This window comes from Ixodes scapularis, unplaced genomic scaffold (genome assembly GCF_016920785.2).
Source record: "Ixodes scapularis isolate PalLabHiFi unplaced genomic scaffold, ASM1692078v2 PGA_scaffold1__304_contigs__length_218370807, whole genome shotgun sequence".
In the NCBI taxonomy this organism is placed as follows: Eukaryota; Metazoa; Arthropoda; class Arachnida; order Ixodida; family Ixodidae; genus Ixodes; species Ixodes scapularis.
The window spans coordinates 21,882,642-21,904,345 of NW_024609846.1; the positions used below are offsets into that span (position 1 = coordinate 21,882,642).

The 21,704-nt window shown below is 44.9% G+C and overlaps 1 protein-coding gene across 1 annotated transcript in view; it reads right to left on the reverse strand.

The window, feature by feature from the left end:
• Nucleotides 1–1,117: 1,117 nt before the first annotated feature.
• LOC115323488 (enteropeptidase-like) overlaps nt 1,118–21,704 on the reverse strand; it is a 38,882-nt gene continuing 18,295 nt past the window's right edge. Inside the window, exons 2-6 of the mRNA XM_040219411.1 lie at nt 19,961–20,186; nt 9,674–9,878; nt 9,458–9,593; nt 4,917–5,176; nt 1,118–1,414 (exon numbers count right to left, since the gene is read on the reverse strand). Of these exons, the coding sequence (XP_040075345.1) occupies nt 1,118–1,414; nt 4,917–5,176; nt 9,458–9,593; nt 9,674–9,878; nt 19,961–20,186 (1,124 nt within the window). The remainder of the gene's footprint in view (nt 1,415–4,916; nt 5,177–9,457; nt 9,594–9,673; nt 9,879–19,960; nt 20,187–21,704) is intronic.

The following is a 21,704-nucleotide window of genomic DNA, read 5'->3' on the forward strand; positions in this document are numbered from 1 at the left end:
CTATAGTTAGTTGGAGCCGCGAATAATTATATTCAGTTACTGAATAGTGCATTTCTCTTCTGTATTCGTGTTTTATGCATTCATCTGCATCCAGCGTGCCAGTACCAAGACCTCAAGGTTGTTCGTGGGCACCATAATAAACATTGATTGATTGATTGATTACTATTATTATGAATCCATCACAAATAAATTATGAATTGTGAATTATATACCCCAAGTAGATATTACTCAATTTTCGGTTTCTCCTCTGGAAACACGATCTGTGGAAGGTTCGTTAAAGTACCAGTGTCATATAAGAAGTAGACCACATAGGCTGTTTCAGAAATGACTACATTTTATTGAAAGGAAGCATCGTTCAGTGCCGTTTTAAATGAGCAAGGCTATGTAATATACGCTTTGTTGTACCATAATATATTACTCATTACATAAACCCCAAGAGTACAGCCGTTTTTACCTGGGGGGAGGAGACTGGGCTTTTATGTCATGTTCGATCTGAACCAGCTCATTTGCGCCCTTACATTCATATACTAGCCGCCAGTGTAAGTTAAGTGCAATGTGAGAGACGACGGTGATCATGACATTTTGACAGCATTGACACCTCTACATTTGTTTCTAATATGAGAGTGAACGCGCGAGCTTTCGCTGGTCGGGACTGCACGAGAGCGTCTTAAGACAAAGACTTGCAAATTTTGCAGACTTTCATTTCTCCGTGCCGAGACATAAGCCCACTACGGACACCGTTTCCGAAAAATGGTGTTTTAAAACGCAGGAAATGCAAATCGACAGCTGTTCGCGCGTTCGCCCTTGTTATGGACTGGGCTATTTAAAACTACGTGAAGGCATTAAAAGCTCCACTAACGTATGTAGCATACCCCAGTGCTGTCTCTTCTCTGTTTCTATTCCATGCTAGTTGCAGTCGCCTTTATGTTACAATACTCCCTCGGGGAAGGTCTAGTGCTGGATGAACAAAAAATATACTACCCTTAAGTAAACTTTGACGTTTAGTGTTGTAATCAGCGCCGGTATCAATTCACCCCAAACCGCTTGCTAAAAAAATGAATTATTAGAAGTGACTTGAAGATGCATGACATGAGTATACGATGAGCTGTTAACGTTTTTATTCACTAATTTCCTCGTCTTCTCCTGAATCCTCTATCGACATGTTGTAAGAGTTATAAAAAGAAATCACACATTGCTTTCGAACCTCGTCCGCGATACATAAGTTAGGTTTCGCTGATTTTGACTCCGAATATTCCAGTATCAAGGGTAAAATAAAGCTCTCAGTAAAGTGTGACACCTTAACATGTATCGCTGGCCGAGTAGGGTTATAGCAACCACCGCCTACAACAGAATTAATGCCAGCAAGAAACCACTGCCCTTCTTTTTGGTACATCAAGGGTCCTCCGCTGTCTCCCTAAAAACAAATCAAACGATTCAGTATTGAATTGTTTTCAAAAAACTTAAATAAATGCACCTGGGATATCATCAGAACAAACCAGTCTAGCCGATTCAATGCAGCATATTTGGGACTCACGCCATACTAACTGCTTTCACTGTTTGGTAACATTTTGTTCTTGTTTTATTTTTGTTTTGTTCAGCACTATACATATACGTGTGTAGCTCCTACGTTCTGGTGAGAAACAAAAAACTGCAGAAATAAAAACGACTACCACCCTAGGTCAAAAGTTTCGCTCGGCGACTCCAAAATGTTATCTATATGCGAAAACAAATATGTATATCAATTGTATCTTCATTTTTATGAAAAATTGTGACACAGAAATAGAACGCTTTTTTGGGTATACGGCAATACAAATAAAAACAGTCCGAGCGTACTCATGACCTGTTTAAAAAAAATCAAAAGAACTATATAAAATTATTTCTAAGCCGTGATCAAACTAAACCTGTTTATGTGGCGTCACGTAGACCGGTGAACGAGGAGTTTGATGAGGCTGAACTTATCGCGATGCGTACAGACAAAAATGCAAGGGAGGAATCATTCATCCTATCCACAAGACTGGTTTATATTAGACTTTATATTGAACGCCATTAACAACTTGGTAAGGGCGATTCGGTATCAATCCAAGGAGAGCCTGACCATAAAGGGCTTTTGTTGGCAAAATTTAAAGTGGCTGACTTGAGAATCATGTGCTAAACGCTACAATTGCTGGCCCGTTGAGCACGCTGCATAGAGCAATTGGGAATAAGAGACGCTTGACGCGTTCCTCTGGTATAGTTTTGTTACACGATAACGCTCGTCCACATGTTGCGACCATTGTGCAAGATGCATGAGCACAGGAAGAATAGGAGGTTTTTCTACAACGAGATTACAGTCCGGATATGTCGCCATATGACTTTTAGTTGCTCAAACCCTACAGGAAATCTAAAAGGACCACAATTTAACTCCGAAGCGCACTACATGGCTGCGGTTGACAATTGGTTCAAAAAGCGATAGAGTCCTTTCTCGCTAGTGGTATCCGACAGCCTCTAAAAGCAGATGGACGCTTGTGCGAACGCGTGCAGCTATTCTCTGCCTGAACTCTGGTGAGTTTATGTTTCCTTCCACAGGGTGTTTAATTTATGCGTGAACAGATTTTTTTTTTTAAAGCGAGAGTTGCACGGGTGTTGTCTGGAGCTTTTGTTTATCAAGTTCACTGGACATTGTATGATGAAAAACACATCGCAGTAAGTCGGCCAAATAACCAAAACACATTCGTAAAAATTTTAAGAAACGGGTTCACAAAGCATGTAACAATTGCAATAGTTACTCAAAATTCTTAGAAAGATTACCAATTTAACGAATTTGAGAAAAAGAAGGATCCAGTAATCAAATTTTCAGTTTTTTTTTTATTTGCCAGATTTTAAAATTGAGCTTATGTATAGCGCCGAAGGCCTGCTCCCAATGCCGCCTAGACGAGTGACGCAATATTTTCAATTATGTCGCTATTAAGGCACTGTGTCGACGGCGCATGCACCGCGGACGTGCTGGTGAAATGGTAATGACATGACTGAAATGGACATGTACATTCTCCTAAGTGTCATTGTGAACGCTTGCGGCGCTCTTTTTCGTAACACTTTGGAAATTGTAAAAAAAAAAAAGAAAATGCAAAGGGAGATCGATTGACACCTAGAAAACCATTAGCTTTTTCGAATTTTTTAATTGGTCTGTCCTCCTATATAAATTGCAGTCAACACTGCCATTGCAACATCCCTGAAACCAATAGTTAACAGTGACATATTATAGATTTTAGTGAATTACCTAACTTGCTGTGACGGTTTCTTTCTTATCTGATGTGCGCGTTGTTTGATAATTAAATGGGGAAAACTGCACCCGTGGGACTCTCGTTCTGTTTTTAAGAAAGGTATATTCATATCAAAGACGAACAAAAAAAAATATTTAAATCGATATCAAACAATCTGTAAAATGCTTTATCTACTTCTGCCCCATCTGCTGGTGTACCGTACCGTTTCGTTCACCTTCATAAAGGCACGCGGACGGCTGTCTTTTGATAACACTTAATATTTGAAGATTTTTCAAACAAACATATTAGTGTCTTTGTTTTTGATATTCACAATTGTTTGCTTAACCCAGCTCTAGTGGTTGCAACAACGGATCGTGAAAACTTCACTGAAACGTTGTCGAACGCTGAATTCAAATGCGCAGCTTTGCTTACATTTATCATTTGCGTTCGCATCGATTACGTTGTAAGTTTCTGCTTGGTTTCTTCGTGCGAAAAAGTGTCGGAAATAATCTGCAACTGAGGGCGCTCACCCTCGCCCTTTTGTGCTCGCATCACTATTCTACCGGGTTCAACTGAGAAAAACGACACACCGTTTTAGGGGTCGTACAAATAAACTACGCAAGGTCGAAAGCTCAAACGTCAAGACAGGGCGACGCTAGCGGTAGTTAGAGAACGCGCAATTTGAGATCGCATTATCTAAATCAAAAGTTCCAAGAAAAAGACAAGAAATTCTTTGTGAAGCGACGTTCACGTTAGCCATGCATTTCTAAATTCAACAAAATGTCACTTGGGCGTTTGTTGAATTTACTTAAGAATTGTCAACAAGCAAAACAATGTTGGATTTTTTTTTGGCTGGGAAGTTTTTTTATCTATTATTAAAGTACAGGCTACAGGCATTTACAATGTTACTTGTGTTTTTATAAAAACTAAGCTCAGGTGGACGTCGTTTCATATTTGTCTTTCATTTCCTGCATTTATTTTATGCAAGTAACGTCCTGTTTTTAACATTATGGATTTTCGCACACTAACGTCACATTCTCACTTAGTTCCAGCTTTCAGCGTCTAAAAGTTCATATATCTAAGCCGATATCTCGTTTTTTGTTTTTTCCGTGAGACCTATTTATTTTATAGTTAAATAGGAGTCTTCAATAAGGACTGCGACCCTCTTGTTCAGCAGCAGCAGATGCACAGAGCGCATCGATCTGTGTAAACTTTTAGACTTTCTTTGTACACTTAATACATTTTCGAATCCTGGTGCCAGGAATGTCACAATGTTAACTTGCCAATATGAAGAGCATCTACTGGATACAAAAACGAATGCAACCATAGCGTTTTCAGCTCGTTTTAGAACAGATAAGACGAATACAGTTTCAAAAAGTTTTAACACAATTTGCGATACCCATTTCTTCAATCCCAGTTCCCATTAACAAACTTTCTTTCGGCTGGCAACTGAACCAATACGTCGCGTTACCAAATTGAGTAGGGTTGTTAATTCTTTTACATTGTAGGCACGCAGGTTACATCTTTTTTAGATTTATTCAGGCGAAAACGCCAATGTTGAACTTAGTTGCAAATGCATGCGCCTTTCCTACAACACGAGGAGCCATTTAGTTCTTCGTGCAGTTGCCGACGAAATGAATTTTATTCTTAGGGAGTTATGCAATATTTCATACTTACATAATATATTCCCCCATGGGAGCATAGGGCGTATTTTGGAACAGTTGTGGCAAGTTGTCGTTCGCATTGTTCGTGAGTAATTAAGGATATATTTCTTTCCATTAAGGTTTCTGGGTCCGAATATACCAAAACGCCCTCTGCTTCCGACGTTGACGCATCGTTCGTTTTTTCTGCTGAACTCTCATAACCCGCGGAATCTTTCACGTCTTCATCTCCTTCGTTTGATCGTTTATCCGTCTCGTCAGAATAACTTTCATAGTCTGAATAGATTTGTAAAACATTTGATTCTTATTAGGAATGCGCCCCCATTAAAAAGTTTTATACGATCATAGGGCGGCCCATAACCGATCAGTAATTGTTTAATATTTATAACGCGGAGCTTCATATAACTGAATATGTTTAACCAAATTGAAAATGTAAAACTATACATTTCTAAATAAAATATAATTTTGGGTAGGGTATATAGTTTCACCCATGCAAAAATAATACATTCTTAAGGGTGAGCTACAGTTACGTACAAAAAGATGATACACTACCAACGCGCTCCCTAATAAAAGATAATAAAAAAATATGTTAAGGTTTTGCTTAGTTTTATCAATATTATGTTTTTTTAAAAAAAAAAACAGAATTAACCTTGCATTGACAATTCTGGAAAAAACAGGGAAACACAAAATGAATCGCACGTGTGTCGCCCGTTCGTTGTGAATTTTTCTGCTAGTTGCTTCGACCTTAAGGGTGGTTTTGGATGCGCTGCACACTCAACACACACCTGCGATCTTCGGATTCATCAGAATTATTAACACAAGTTTAAGCTTCCTCAATCGTAGAGTGCTTTACGCGCAGGTTTCAATGATAAGTTTTTCTTTGCTTTTGCGTTTTGATGGGCGTGTGCAGGGCCATGAATCTTTAGTACTTTTGAATTATCACAATCCTGTCGTGGTAAAGGAAGTTAATCGCGACAGAGAAGGTTTATTGTGCAATTTACTCTATCAACTGCTATTTTTTTCGAAACTCTGACATCCATCGCAAGCTGTGCTATCTCTTCGATACGTTATGGTTCATAATTCTAGAATTTCCCGAGACTGCCTGAAGCCAGAGAAACGACAGGAAGAAGGAAAAGTTTTCTTAACGCAGCATAAATTATATTGCCACAGAATACATTTATATATGACCTGGACAAGAAAAGAGGAAAGGGGAAAACATGGAAAAGGGAAAACCCGCCAGTGGCGCGCTCCCAAGGACAAAACGCTTAGTACGAACACGAACTGTATCAGACAGATTGATGTAAAAAATATGCTGAAGCTGAATTGTCCAATCAATAGTTCACAGTTTGAACAAACACATAAAAAAGGGGTCGCCTCAAAACCGTGGATTGTAATTATAACAAGCTCAATTGAAAACACAGTGTTGAGGGAGGCACCAAAGTTGCGGTTTTCCACAAAGAGGCCAGAGAAAAACTTTTTCCACAATTTAGACATCCAGTTAGGACTACATCCGGGTTTGTATACAGACCGTATGGCAAGGCGACGGCAAAAGCAATTCTTTTGTACACCAGCTGCCATTAAGAAACTGTGAAGTCGGGTTTAGTGAGCCATCTCCTAAGTAACGCAGTCCAAAAGCCCAGCGCTCACTCTATAGTGGAGTCATTACCAAAACTGTTCAGCCGTCTCAACGAGGCAAAATACCCTCAGGAGCTTTTCTACAAGTAGCTGCACTAATTCGTTTCTTCCAAAAGGAATGCTAAGAAAAGTACTGGGGAGGGGGGGAGGAAAACGATGCTGTCTTACCGTTTTTTTTTTCTTTTAATACACCATAACCCCATATCTTTTGCTGAATTTGGGTCCCATCCAGCATTAAGCATAGACTACAGCTTTAAAAGGTTGATTACCTTCACTCCAGCTATAAATAATTACCTTAAAGCAAGAAGTGTCGCGTGTGTTTCAGCGAGTCTCTACAAAACCACATTTGACTGTGGTTTGCGCTATATTGGTAAACCCAAGCGGTGTATCAATGACCGTTTGAGCGAACATAGACGGTGTGTACAGAATAAGAATCCGTATTCGGTAGTTTCAAAGCACGTCGAAGAAAGTAACAATTGTGTACCTTAGTGTAATTTGACGTCTTGTGTGATTCCAACAGACAATAATGACTACAAACATTTTTTAAAAAAGTGAATTTTAATAGGAAACCATAGAAAGTTAGTAAATAAGCCGGTCCTATATTTGGAGGCCGAGTGGAAAATATTGCTTGACCTCTAGCATCTGTGGAGGTGGAGGGGGAAATATTTGTCGTAAAAGTTGGCTTTTTTGTCGTTTTTTTAAATTTTATGTTTCGTTTGTACATGCGTGTTCTTTAAAATGCACGGCTTTGAGGTCACCTCCTTTGTATGTGTTTGTTCAAACTGTGAACTATCTTTTGGATAATCGAGCTTCAACATCGTTTGGACCTCAAACTGACTGATATAATTAATATTCATATCGTGTGTTTTACCCCTGAGATTATATCATTTACGCTTTTTTTTCTCCTCTACCCCGGTTTTCTTTCTCCCACTTTCTTGTTGAGCCCATATATAAATGAATTGTATGGCAATGAAAATTTGAGCTGTGTTCAAAAATTCTCCCCTTCTTCCTGTCGTTTTGCCTCGACGCCGCAGTATCGGGTAATTTTACAATTGTGAACTTACACCAGCTACCTTCCACCTTCCCCTTTCTTTCATTTATGTTTTGCCCGTGGTGTGATGAGTAAACATGAGGAGGAATAGCCTTCGTACAGGAACCAGCTGCGGGCGCCGACGGTCACCCAGGAACTAAGTATGGTGGGCTAGGTATTTCTCGCCGCCAAAGGTGGCCTGTGGACTCCGTTTCACTTTAAGTCCCACCGCAGCCACCGACGGAGCCAGTCAAGCAGTACCAAAAGTGCATCGTCAGAGCGCTAATTGCCTTTGTAGTTTTGGTATAACCGACGTCTAGGGAAACTGCTAGGACCACCTCAATGACAACGTCTAGGATGAAGTCAACAACGTCAGGTCACCTCAGCTTCAGCTGCCGGCGCCTACGAGCTTACGCGACTCGCAGTTACGCGATTGGCGCTTACGCACCTGCGCTTACGAGCTTAAGCGACCGGAGTTAACATGAGCGGTGTTTAGGCGACCGGAGTTTACGCTTCAGCCGCCATCGCTTCAGCCACACTCATTACGTGACCTTCAGCGTTGTTGGAACTATAAGACTACTTACTGCCTTCAAACAATTTATGTTTTTCGGATGTCCAGCTGCCAGCTACTTAGTATGCAATTAAAGTGATGACAACCGAAGCAATGAAAGCGGTTTCACAGAGTGGACATTTTTAAATATAATTTTGTGTGCATGCTTACCCCCCCCCCCCCCCCCTCCTCTCCTCTCCTGGCCCTGCTTTCGGCTGTCACCATTTTCGCAGACCAAAGTTCCGTTCGACCAACATATTCAGCAGCTATCTTTACGCATATTTCGTTTTCTTGGTGATCCTTGTATGAGTATATGCTAACTTGGGGCCATGAAAGGCAACGAAGATCAATACAACTGCACGATTACAATATATTTTGACGGACAAAGGCAAGTCCGGCTTCGCTTCATTTGCAGTTCAAAGACAACCTCGCAAGCTGAGCTTGTTACTGGAAGAAGCTTCATTGTCACGCTTAATTATGCATCACGGTTTTTCATCAATAATATACTAAATACCACAAAGGCTCGTTATTACTTTTTTAACAATTCCCGTCGATTTGATTGTTATACGTGCACAATATAATTTAGCTGCGTATCGAACATGTTGGGAACACTTTTGAAACAGCGAGTTGTGTTGTGGTAAACGCCCTGTAGCTGGAGAAACAGAGTCGCGTCAGTGTTAAGATTCTTTGATGTTAATTTTCGCAGCCACTATATTATCATGCCCGTAAAAGCATACAAAAGAGTTCAATTTTAGTCAATTATCCGTTTGAACAATCTGTCGGGGAAATCTGCGTTAACAGTTAGGTCAGTGGATACGATTCATAGCTTTAATTATTAAATAAACCATTGTGCCGCCGTGTCTCCGGAACTTTTTTGTGTGTATATAAGCATTTGCAATTATTGGTTTCGCAAATACATTATAAGAAATATTCAGTGAAAATTACAGACATCAAGGTAAGTTATACTAATACAGTGACTGTACCAATGAGGGCGCTCTTGTTTTTGTTGATTGTTTCTGTATCTCAAAGTAGATCTATCCATGTCCCCGATCAATAATCACTAACGTAACAAAAAAAATTTGATTTGTATCAGATATTTCAGAAACAAGGGAGTGCCCGCACGCCGTCCCCAAGAAATAATTTAAGGAAATACATAAAATCACCCGCATTCTTTTAGCATTTCAGAATCCACTCCTGCCACTGACCTGCCTTTTTCGTATACCGCAGCAAACTCTGCATCATTCAAAGGCTTGACTTTTATATTCTTTCTAAAATCTTTGTCCCTCTTATTTGTTTACGATAAATTATATGTGGAACAAAATGAGGCGAGAAAACTATTTACCATAAACTCTGCCCCAGCCGACAGCATACATGTCGACACTTGAAGGTGGTTCCTCGCAGTGTTGAGGAAGGCATATTGGCTGAATGTACTTTGTAAAACTGACAGGTTTTCTTAACTTCAATAGTGCAAGGTCCCTCTGTAAGATAAATACTGTAGTTTAAACAAGAACCGGTTCAAAGCTTTTTTTAAAGAAAACAAAACAACAACAATACATACCATGAAAAGGGTACAGTTGTCCTGAGGGGGTATACAGACATGATCTACATCCATGCAAATGACCTGGCCTTCCAGATCCTCATGGACGGCTCTTGTATCACTTCTTTCTAGATAGTTCTCTGTGTTTTGTTGACAATGTACGGTATAATTGGTTTTTTTCCTACTTCCCAGGCGAACTGAAAGGAAGTCTGTAGTGTTCTCGGATCTTGAAGCATTAGGGGAATGGAAGAAGAATGGCAAAAATAACTATATGTTGTTGACTTACTGAAGTCTACGTCAAAAGATGAACCGCTTCCACCACTTCAAATGATGGATGAAAAAAAAAAACGGTTAGTGATATCACGACGACATCTACTTGAGTCCTGATAACTATGGAATATAAGAAACATGCATTATATGCATATACCGAGCGTTCCATCTAAGACGGAGACAAAAGCTGCTGCAGTAATTTGATCACAACTAAACTCCTCGCACGTCTTTTTCTTTTTTTTTTGAGGGGTGTAGTTATTTTTGAGAAATCATTAACCTATAGAGATTGATTCACCAACTTTCAACGAAAGCGTCATTGCTTATCGCTAATCAAAGTCGCGGTGACATCATATATGTGAACTGCTACTGTTTTTAGTATTTAGAGTTTTGCTTAAAACAAGCAGTGAAAACCACACTAATGCGGTCTACGCACGTGAGTCATGCGACCAGGGAGACATACAAGTAAGAAAGCAAATTAAGTACAATTTGCGAATGCACTTGACAATTAGTAAGAATAAGCATGGTTTCGATTATAAACTTGCTGAGCGTCGTCGAAAACCATTTCTTCATTAAATGTTAGAAGATTCTGGAGTCCGTGGAAAGTGCGGTAGTAAACTAATTGCACGACGGTGTTATTTTATGTATCCGCGCTTTCGCACCACAATTTCCGGCTTCAACTAAACAAACGGCCACCTAGCGTTTCATATTCGAAATTTTCCAGGGACGGTTTCCTGCTAATTAAAGTTTATGCAACGGGATTTTCGGTTGCGTGGTGGTGGAAGCACGAAGCTGTTTCTTGAGGGCCTGAAAGCACGTGCTTTGTGTCGCGGATAGCGTTGCACTTCTTGCACGAGTTATAACTTTAACGCACCACCGCGTTTCTCAGGCACTCTAAATCTTGCTAAAACTTACTGACTTCGTTTTCTTTTGATGACGCTCAGCAAGCTTCTAATTGGAACCATATGTTTTTTTTCACTAATTACGAATTCATTTGACATTTCAGTGAATTACTACGCTTATCGTGAGCTATTCAAATGTGGCTTCCTCAAGGACCGTGCTTTTGGGAGTTCAAGCGTTGCGTGTTATCCAAAACAAAATGTTTTACAAAGTAAAAAATTAACCGAAATATCATCTTAATAGCCACCAAACCCACGAATTGGGGGGGGGGGGGGGGGGGGGTAAACTTACTTTAGACAGCGATTCGGCTACAATCACGACTTTACTAATTATTGGAATACATTTGTTCGTATTTTCTCGAATATGTGTTGCGATTCTGTTTTCAAAAAAAATTTCGCCCGTGAGCCTTAGATCAATGGTGCGACTCACGAAGATTTTCTAAAAGAATGGAGCTTAAACTGCCAAATTTTGTGAGGGGGTTATATTTCTCGTTCGAAGTGAGGATAAAAGTATTTAAACTTATCCACGCATACGCTAATACTGCGTTCATATTACGCATATGCGGACTTTTCAATGCCGTTTCGACACTTTGGCGATACAAATGCAGCATATGTTCCATTTTAATTCAGATTTATTCAAAACATTCGTAAAAGATGCGCTAATGCGGCTTGCGTAGGCGAGTTATACGGCCAGGGTTGCATAATGTGATCAGCTAATCTTTGCGATGAGTTGGTCGGATAATTAACTAAACGTGCTTCTTTAGCTTTTGAATTAGTAAAAATATTCATATGTTTTAAAATAGAAACAAGGTCTGCAAAATCGAAAACCACTATATCAGTCAATTGTTCGAAAAAAAGAAAACTCAAACCAAAAGTTTAGAAACAACAGTTCCCAACGTTTCGGGGTCGACTTGACTCCTTCTTCAGGGGTGACTAAAAATGGAATGGGACAGCGCGAGCTTCGACCTCTCCTTCTTCTTCTACCGAGGTGATGTTTTCTGAACGTGACGCAGGCCATGGACGTAAATAGATGGTAAGGCCCCGAGGGACCTGTTAATGTTCCCCGGTGTATTCTGGATGTGCCACGACTCCAAGAACAGGCGTCTTCGAATATGTGGCTCCGTGTCTATCACGTGTGCTTTTCCGAAGTCGATCCGATGATCAAACACCTCGCAATGTTCCGCGACGGCGCTACGCTCGCGATCGAAATTGCGCACATCGTTCTGGTGCTGGCGCATGCGTTCGGGAAAAGATTTAGTTTCACCGATGTAGGCGGCGGGGCACTCTGCACACGGTATCTTGTAGACCACGCCCTGTGCTTTCTCTTTTGGGAGGCGATCTTTCGGCCTTGGCATGAGCCGTCCTAATGTTGACACTGGCTTGTGCGCCACTTGAATCCCTTCTTTTCGGAGCACGCGCGCCAGTGTCTCGCTCGTCCCTTTTACATAGGGGACGCTGATGCGCGCGATGGGGCGGGGCTGTGTGTCACCCGATGATCCATGGTTATTGCGCGTGCAGCACTGTCGACGGGCGACGCGTTGGACGAAACTCCTTGAATAGCCGTTTTTTTGGAGGTCAGCAAGTATGGTCTGATTCTCCTTTCTTCTGTCTCTTTCCGACGAGCAGATGGTCGTTGCTCTAGACAAGAGAGTAGAGACCACCGACGTCTTGTGACTCGTTGGGTGGTTCGAGTCATAATCAAGGTAGCGTCCGGTGTGTGTTGGCTTCCTGTAGACCGTGAACCCCAGCTTGTCTCCTTGCCTTTTCACCAGAGCATCGAGGAACGGCAAGACTCCATCTCTCTCGTGTTCTACAGTGAACTGGATGGCCGGTTCTATGGAATTCAGGTGTGCGAGGAAGTGGTTCACCTCTGATTTCTTCACGATGCCAAAGCAATCATCTACATAGCGCATGAACTCTTTTGGCCTGTTAACGAAAGTGCTAAGCGCTTTCTGTTCAACCACTTCCATGGTGAGGTTTGCCGTCGTGACCGAAATAGAGGCGCCCATTGCCGTTCCGCTGACTTGTTTTAAAAGCTCACCCTTGAAGCTGAAGTACGTACTGCCAAGGCAGAACTCGAGAAGGCGGCATAGCTCATCAACACTGAGGCTGGTTCTTCAGCCCAATGTTTCGTCTTTCTCGAGAACCTCTCTGGCTGCAGCAACTGCTAAGGGAACTGGCACGCTGGTAAAGAGCGACACAACGTCGAAAGACACAATCGTGTCATCATCGCTGAGTCTCACTTGCGAGGCACGTTCCACGAAGTGACCGGTGTTCAGCACATGTGTCGGCGTATTTCCAACAAGGGGAGCTATAGTCCGGTGTAGGTAATTTGACAGCGCTCGGAGCGGGGAGGTCGTAAAGTCCACGATAGGTCTCAAGGGGATGTTAGGTTTGTGGGTCTTGGGTAGTCCGTAGAAGCTTGGCGCAGAGCCATTCCTGCAGATGAGATGCAAGTAAAGGGCTTTCGACTCTGGATATTGCTTGAAAATGTCGGACAACATCTTGTTCATGTTCCGCTGAATTTGGGACGTTGGATCTTTCTTAAGCTTTTCATAGGCCGGACTTTCCAGAAGATCCCGTGCCTTCTGTTCGTACTCCTCCCGGTCCAGGACGACGGTAGATTTCCCTCTATCTGCCGGCAGTAGCACAATCTCTGTATCTTCGCGGAGCTTCCGAAGCGCAGCAGTTTCATCGCGAGATAGATTGTGGCGTTGCCTCGGCGGAGGTTTTGAAAGGATGCCTATCGCTTTAAGTCGTACACCTTCTCGGACGCTAGGGTCTAGACGCGCAATGCCGTCTTCCACAGCGGCAATCATTTTTGGTAGAGGGGGCCGGGTCGTGGTCATGTTGAAGCCGTGGCCTTTTGCCAAGACTTTAATCTCGCAGGGGGAGAGTTGTCTTGAAGACAGGTTCGTGAAAAAACTGGCGGTGTCAGCGCCTCCCCTTTCCGGGTCTTTTTTCCTTAGCTTAGAAAGCTTCTCTTCTTGAGATGCCTGTCGTTTTTCTCTAGTAGCGGAGGCGATGCTGGAAGCGAACGACTGCAACGACGGAAGCACACCGGGGATGCGATGTTCGAGCTGCCAACGCGTGAAGTACAGGTCCAGTTCTTTTCTCCTTAGGATGGAGTGGCACTCGTGAATCCTGGCGCTTACCAACCGGTGCTCCGCCTGTGCCAAGATCTTGTTTCCCTCCTGGGTGTGTACGAGGCGCTTGAGACGGAGGCTTTTGGGAATCACGTGCAATTTTTCGAATTGTTCCCCAAACCAGACAGATTTCTGTCGAAGATGTTTACTTTCAAGTCATTATCCATTGACTTTGGACCGGAGACAGCCCAGCTAGCGAAGCGGTTTGTTAACATCACCCGCAGCATCGCTACCTACAAGACGCATATTGACTTCACGAGGGCCTGCCAGGACTTGCACGTGATTCCCAAAAGCCTCCGTCTCAAGCGCCTCGTACACACCCAGGAGGGAAACAAGATCTTGGCACAGGCGGAGCACCGGTTGGTAAGCGCCAGGATTCACGAGTGCCCCGCCCCATCGCGCGCATCAGCGTCCCCTATGTAAAAGGGACGAGCGAGACACTGGCGCGCGTGCTCCGAAAAGAAGGGATTCAAGTGGCGCACAAGCCAGTGTCGACATTAGGACGGCTCATGCCAAGGCCGAAAGATCGCCTCCCAAAAGAGAAAGCACAGGGCGTGGTCTACAAGATACCGTGTGCAGAGTGCCCCGCCGCCTACATCGGTGAAACTAAATCTTTTCCCGAACGCATGCGCCAGCACCAGAACGATGTGCGCAATTTCGATCGCGAGCGTAGCGCCGTCGCGGAACATTGCGAGGTGTTTGATCATCGGATCGACTTCGGAAAAGCACACGTGATAGACACGGAGCCACATATTCGAAGACGCCTGTTCTTGGAGTCGTGGCACATCCAGAATACACCGGGGAACATTAACAGGTCCCTCGGGGCCTTACCATCTATTTACGTCCATGGCCTGCGTCACGTTCAGAAAACATCACCTCGGTAGAAGAAGAAGGAGAGGTCGAAGCTCGCGCTGTCCCATTCCATTTTTAGTCACCCCTGAAGAAGGAGTCAAGTCGACCCCGAAACGTTGGGAACTGTTGTTTCTAAACTTTTGGTTTGAGTTTTCTTTTTTTTGAATTGTTCCCCAAACCAGACAGATTTCTGTCGAAGATGTTTACTTTCAAGTCATTATCCATTGACTTTGGACCGGAGACAGCCCAGCTAGCGAAGCGGTTTGTTAACATCACCCGCAGCATCGCTACCTACAAGACGCATATTGACTTCACGAGGGCCTGCCAGGACTTGCACGTGATTCCCAAAAGCCTCCGTCTCAAGCGCCTCGTACACACCCAGGAGGGAAACAAGATCTTGGCACAGGCGGAGCACCGGTTGGTAAGCGCCAGGATTCACGAGTGCCCCGCCCCATCGCGCGCATCAGCGTCCCCTATGTAAAAGGGACGAGCGAGACACTGGCGCGCGTGCTCCGAAAAGAAGGGATTCAAGTGGCGCACAAGCCAGTGTCGACATTAGGACGGCTCATGCCAAGGCCGAAAGATCGCCTCCCAAAAGAGAAAGCACAGGGCGTGGTCTACAAGATACCGTGTGCAGAGTGCCCCGCCGCCTACATCGGTGAAACTAATGGTGAATTCCGCTCGCAGATCTCGAGCGCTCCAAAAGCGCTCCATTTGGAGCGCGCATATTCCGCTCGCAGATCTGGCTCAAGTTGGTCATCTTCCGCTCGTAGATCTCTGGCAGCGCCCGCTCCACGGAGCGCCCCAAACTCCGCCGAACTTGCTCTGCGGGATTTCACAGATCTCTCCGGAAATTGACAGAGCGGCCCACGTGATTTCCGTCTAAATCGGCGGTGCGCATGCGCGGCGAGGTTGGAGAGATCGGCGGGCCGGTCGGGCCACGGTCGGGTCGTGGAGTTGGATCTGTTCGGGTGCGTCGGTTGTTTACTCTGGACTGTGACGGCTCGAACGCTTCTACCTCGCGTAGATCAGGGATAAAAAGCCGGGAATGTGGAGCGTGGCAAATCGTAAGCGCTGACATCTGTGATCACCGAGGAAGAACGAAAAAAAGAACGACAGAAAAGCCGGAGGCAGACGCAAGGTTAGGCCTATTCATTCTGCAGCCAGTGATTGTTTACCTTTTTACACTGCATTCCATCGGCGTTTTCCCGTGAAATAAAGCAAGAAGTGGTTAGGCAACGACCGCGCAAGTGATGGTTTGTTACCTCTGTGTTTATTAAAGTCGTACTAGCAATCTGAACTCCACCGCTGGCAATCGCTGTCCGTGCCCCGCCGCTTCGAGGCGGCCGAGAGGTATGTGACGGTGCCGAACGCGGACGTCTTCGCTATTTGTGACATGGGCGCCGTGGTACGTATAATTCCGCCCGGCCTGTGTCGCGTGTTACTTCTGCAGCTAAGCAGTGACAGTCGTCACTGGTCGTCGGAAACATCAGCCGGCTGAGGCGTTGGTGGGCTGGTCAAGTTCGAGCAGCGGCCATTTTGAACGGCGGAAGGAGAAGGGGTGGGGAGGGGTGTGGGGGAGGTCGTTCCAAAAATGCAAGTTTATCTTCCCCTCGTCGATACGGAGCGGGTCCCACGGAGCGGAATTTCGCCTCCCTCGCGGATTTTGGAAAGCGCTCCAGATCTACGAGTGGAATTCACCATAAATCTTTTCCCGAACGCATGCGCCAGCACCAGAACGATGTGCGCAATTTCGATCGCGAGCGTAGCGCCGTCGCGGAACATTGCGAGGTGTTTGATCATCGGATCGACTTCGGAAAAGCACACGTGATAGACACGGAGCCACATATTCGAAGACGCCTGTTCTTGGAGTCGTGGCACATCCAGAATACACCGGGGAACATTAACAGGTCCCTCGGGGCCTTACCATCTATTTACGTCCATGGCCTGCGTCACGTTCAGAAAACATCACCTCGGTAGAAGAAGAAGGAGAGGTCGAAGCTCGCGCTGTCCCATTCCATTTTTAGTCACCCCTGAAGAAGGAGTCAAGTCGACCCCGAAACGTTGGGAACTGTTGTTTCTAAACTTTTGGTTTGAGTTTTCTTTTTTTTGAATTGTTCCCCAAACCAGACAGATTTCTGTCGAAGATGTTTACTTTCAAGTCATTATCCATTGACTTTGGACCGGAGACAGCCCAGCTAGCGAAGCGGTTTGTTAACATCACCCGCAGCATCGCTACCTACAAGACGCATATTGACTTCACGAGGGCCTGCCAGGACTTGCACGTGATTCCCAAAAGCCTCCGTCTCAAGCGCCTCGTACACACCCAGGAGGGAAACAAGATCTTGGCACAGGCGGAGCACCGGTTGGTAAGCGCCAGGATTCACGAGTGCCACTCCATCCTAAGGAGAAAAGAACTGGACCTGTACTTCACGCGTCGGCAGCTCGAACATCGCATCCCCGGTGTGCTTCCGTCGTTGCAGTCGTTCGCTTCCAGCATCGCCTCCGCTACTAGAGAAAAACGACAGGCATCTCAAGAAGAGAAGCTTTCTAAGCTAAGGAAAAAAGACCCGGAAAGGGGAGGCGCTGACACCGCCAGTTTTGTCACGAACCTGTCTTCAAGACAACTCTCCCCCTGCGAGATTAAAGTCTTGGCAAAAGGCCACGGCTTCAACATGACCACGACCCGGCCCCCTCTACCAAAAATGATTGCCGCTGTGGAAGACGGCATTGCGCGTCTAGACCCTAGCGTCCGAGAAGGTGTACGACTTAAAGCGATAGGCATCCTTTCAAAACCTCCGCCGAGGCAACGCCACAATCTATCTCGCGATGAAACTGCTGCGCTTCGGAAGCTCCGCGAAGATACAGAGATTGTGCTACTGCCGGCAGATAAAGGGAAATCTACCGTCGTCCTGGACCGGGAGGAGTACGAACAGAAGGCACGGGATCTTCTGGAAGGTCCGGCCTATGAAAAGCTTAAGAAAGATCCAACGTCCCAAATTCAGCGGAACATGAACAAGATGTTGTCCGACATTTTCAAGCAATATCCAGAGTCGAAAGCCCTTTACTTGCATCTCATCTGCAGGAATGGCTCTGCGCCAAGCTTCTACGGACTACCCAAGACCCACAAACCTAACATCCCCTTGAGACCTATCGTGGACTTTACGACCTCCCCGCTCCGTGCGCTGTCAAATTACCTACACCGGACTATAGCTCCCCTTGTTGGAAATACGCCGACACATGTGCTGAACACCGGTCACTTCGTGGAACGTGCCTCGCAAGTGAGACTCAGCAATGATGACACGATTGTGTCTTTCGACGTTGTGTCGCTCTTTACCAGCGTGCCAGTTCCCTTAGCAGTTGCTGCAGCCAGAGAGGTTCTCGAGAAAGACGAAACATTGGGCTCAAGAACCAGCCTCAGTGTTGATGAGCTATGCCGCCTTCTCGAGTTCTGCCTTGGCAGTACGTACTTCAGCTTCAAGGGTGAGCTTTTCAAACAAGTCAGCGGAACGGCAATGGGCGCCTCTATTTCGGTCACGACGGCAAACCTCACCATGGAAGTGGTTGAACAGAAAGTGCTTAGCACTTTCGCCAACAGGCCAAAAGAGTTCATGCGCTATGTAGATGATTGCTTTTGCATCGTGAAGAAATCAGAGGTGAACCACTTCCTCGCACACCTGAATTCCATAGAACCGGCCATCCACTTCACTGTAGAACACGAGAGAGATGGAGTCTTGCCGCTCCTCGATGCTCTGGTGAAAAGGCAAGGAGACAAGCTGGGGTTCACGGTCTACAGGAAGCCAACACACACCGGACGCTACCTTGATTATGACTCGAACCACCCAACGAGTCACAAGACGTCGGTGGTCTCTACTCTCTTGTCTAGAGCAACGACCATCTGCTCGTCGGAAAGAGACAGAAGAAAGGAGAATCAGACCATACTTGCTGACCTCCAAAAAAACGGCTATTCAAGGAGTTTCGTCCAACGCGTCGCCCGTCGACAGTGCTGCACGCGCAATAACCATGGATCATCGGGTGACACACAGCCCCGCCCCATCGCGCGCATCAGCGTCCCCTATGTAAAAGGGACGAGCGAGACACTGGCGCGCGTGCTCCGAAAAGAAGGGATTCAAGTGGCGCACAAGCCAGTGTCAACATTAGGACGGCTCATGCCAAGGCCGAAAGATCGCCTCCCAAAAGAGAAAGCAGAGGGCGTGGTCTACAAGATACCGTGTGCAGAGTGCCCCGCCGCCTACATCGGTGAAACTAAATCTTTTCCCGAACGCATGCGCCAGCACCAGAACGATGTGCGCAATTTCGATCCCGAGCGTAGCGCCGTCGCGGAACATTGCGAGGTGTTTGATCATCGGATCGACTTCGGAAAAGCACACGTGATAGACACGGAGCCACATATTCGAAGACGCCTGTTCTTGGAGTCGTGGCACGTCCAGAATACACCGGGGAACATTAACAGGTCCCTCGGGGCCTTACCATCTATTTACGTCCATGGCCTGCGTCACGTTCAGAAAACATCACCTCGGTAGAAGAAGAAGGAGAGGTCGAAGCTCGCGCTGTCCCATTCCATTTTTAGTCACCCCTGAAGAAGGAGTCAAGTCGACCCCGAAACGTTGGGAACTGTTGTTTCTAAACTTTTGGTTTGAGTTTTCTTTTTTTCGAATTGTTCCCCAAACCAGACAGATTTCTGTCGAAGATGTTTACTTTCAGTCAATTGTTGTAACGACTTGAAGCAGTGGTTATTTTCCAGTTTATGAAAACATTAACTGAAATTTTGAAGTGTTCCGTAAAGGATTAAGTAAACGCAGCCCCAAAAGTTGTCTGCCCCGTCTGCGTACGGTCCTAATCACAGTTAGCGGGAACAGGTGAGCGTTTGGCATCACACGCTATCAGAGCATTCGGCATGGCAGGATTGCAGTATAGCGATTCGGACGCTCTTCAGTTGTCTGCCGGGCTGGTAGAGTGCTCTCGTAGTACTTAAGAGCACGCGCACTGACGTTCTCGCTAGCAGTGATCAAGATAGTACGTCGTCACGAACTCGACTTTTATAAACCCAAGTTAACCAATGTGAAATCCCGAAACGTAACAGTTGATCTCGTAACTTTATATTTGTTCTCAAAAATACATACCCATAGCAATGAGCAGCAGTTAAGACATACTGGTTGCTAAGTAAAACGCCCCCACAATGGAATTGATCTTCCTTAGTGTACAGCCCCACCATCCACGGCCAGTGGCCCGGAGTTGCATTTGTGCCGTTAATAATTCGCTCAGAAACTGTATCCGGTATTCCACGTCGTCCACATATCTTCATTAAATTATCTTTCTCCCCGTTTGTGTATTTCGAGCATGCCCCCTCTGTAAATGAAAAATAGGAAATAACCGTTTTCATAAGAGGGTATATAGGCGGTAATAATAATTATTATTAACTACTTTTTAAGCAAAATAAATAGTTTAGAAAAGTTTATTGGGCTGAGGTTGATCAGTTCACTTTCATAGCTTTCAAAGAAATTCAGCTTCGCTAGAATACTCAAATCATTCCCGTCTAAAAAATAAATAATAAGTCCAGAGAATATAACGAGACTCAATGAGAAGGATTGCATCGCTTTCTTACGAACTATAGTCCTGTCTTGATTAAATCCTTCTACTTACATTCATTTATGTTATAAATTGAACGTATATTAGTGGGCTTTGCGGCGATATAACATCTAATAAATAAACAAAGATCAAAGCTATATTCCGTTAATGAGAATAATTTCTGTAGGAAATTATATAGGGAAGTTAAATATTTTTGAGATGAACGAAGAGCATATCTCAATAGAGAAATATTTCTGTTGCGTTGTCCTAGTAGTGGGCATCTCATATCAGATTATTTTAAGGCAGTGTAGAAGTGAACAAAATAAGTTTGGTCACGCCCTGTAATCTAATGCATATTTTATTCCCTCGACCCTTCTAAGTACTACATTTTCTTCGGAGAAACATTATTTTGCAAAACGTGCCCATCAAGGCACTCTTAACATTTATTTGTTTTTCCGTTTCAGCTTTTTTTTGAGCCCATGATTGACGGCATATATATAAATGTGTTAATAATGAGCTCACCATTTGCGAGCTCTGATTGTGCTCGCATGAACTTTAGTGCGTTGCATGAGTACCTTATGCGCGAGTCCCACTAGAGCAATAAAAAAGAAACAAACGACAGTGACATGCATCCAACCATATCCTCCTATATACTCACAAAGCCTGGCTGATCGCCGCGAGAAGCGTCCGTCGAAATGGGTAAGGGGGAGCGGCGGACAACGGGTGAAATGTGAGCCACGTGACTGCTGCGAGACGCCGAAACACACTTGTCCGGAGCTAACAAGTGTGTTTCGGGTCCTCGCCGCTACTGCAGGCTGTGCGCTGGCGTCCAGGTTCCCCGAGAAATGGCTCTTTGATGCTCTGTGATACAAGATCCTCGCGGTCCAAATCTGCGACCGGACACTTTATGGCTCCGTCGTCGAGCTCCCAGGCATTGTGAGTATAGAGGAGGCTATGCTAAAACACATGCACGGTGCTCGCGATGATACCTTTGGCAGGCGTTTAGTGATTCGGTGCTCGTGAAGTAAGCACGAGTGATCGCAAGCCGGCCAAAGACACCCTCGCATGCATGATGCTCGCGTTTCAGCATAGCCGTCCTTTATTCCACGGAGCCGGCCGAATTGCGAAAGACTCTAGTTTGAGGCTTGTCGCTCTCCTCTATTTCCGTTTGTCCCTCTAATGGGACCCGTGCACTAAAACACAATTGCATAGGACAAAACCTTGGAACGCATTTTGAGCAGCACTCAAATCACTTTCAATATACATGAACCTGAATAGAAAGCAACACATTTCGAGACG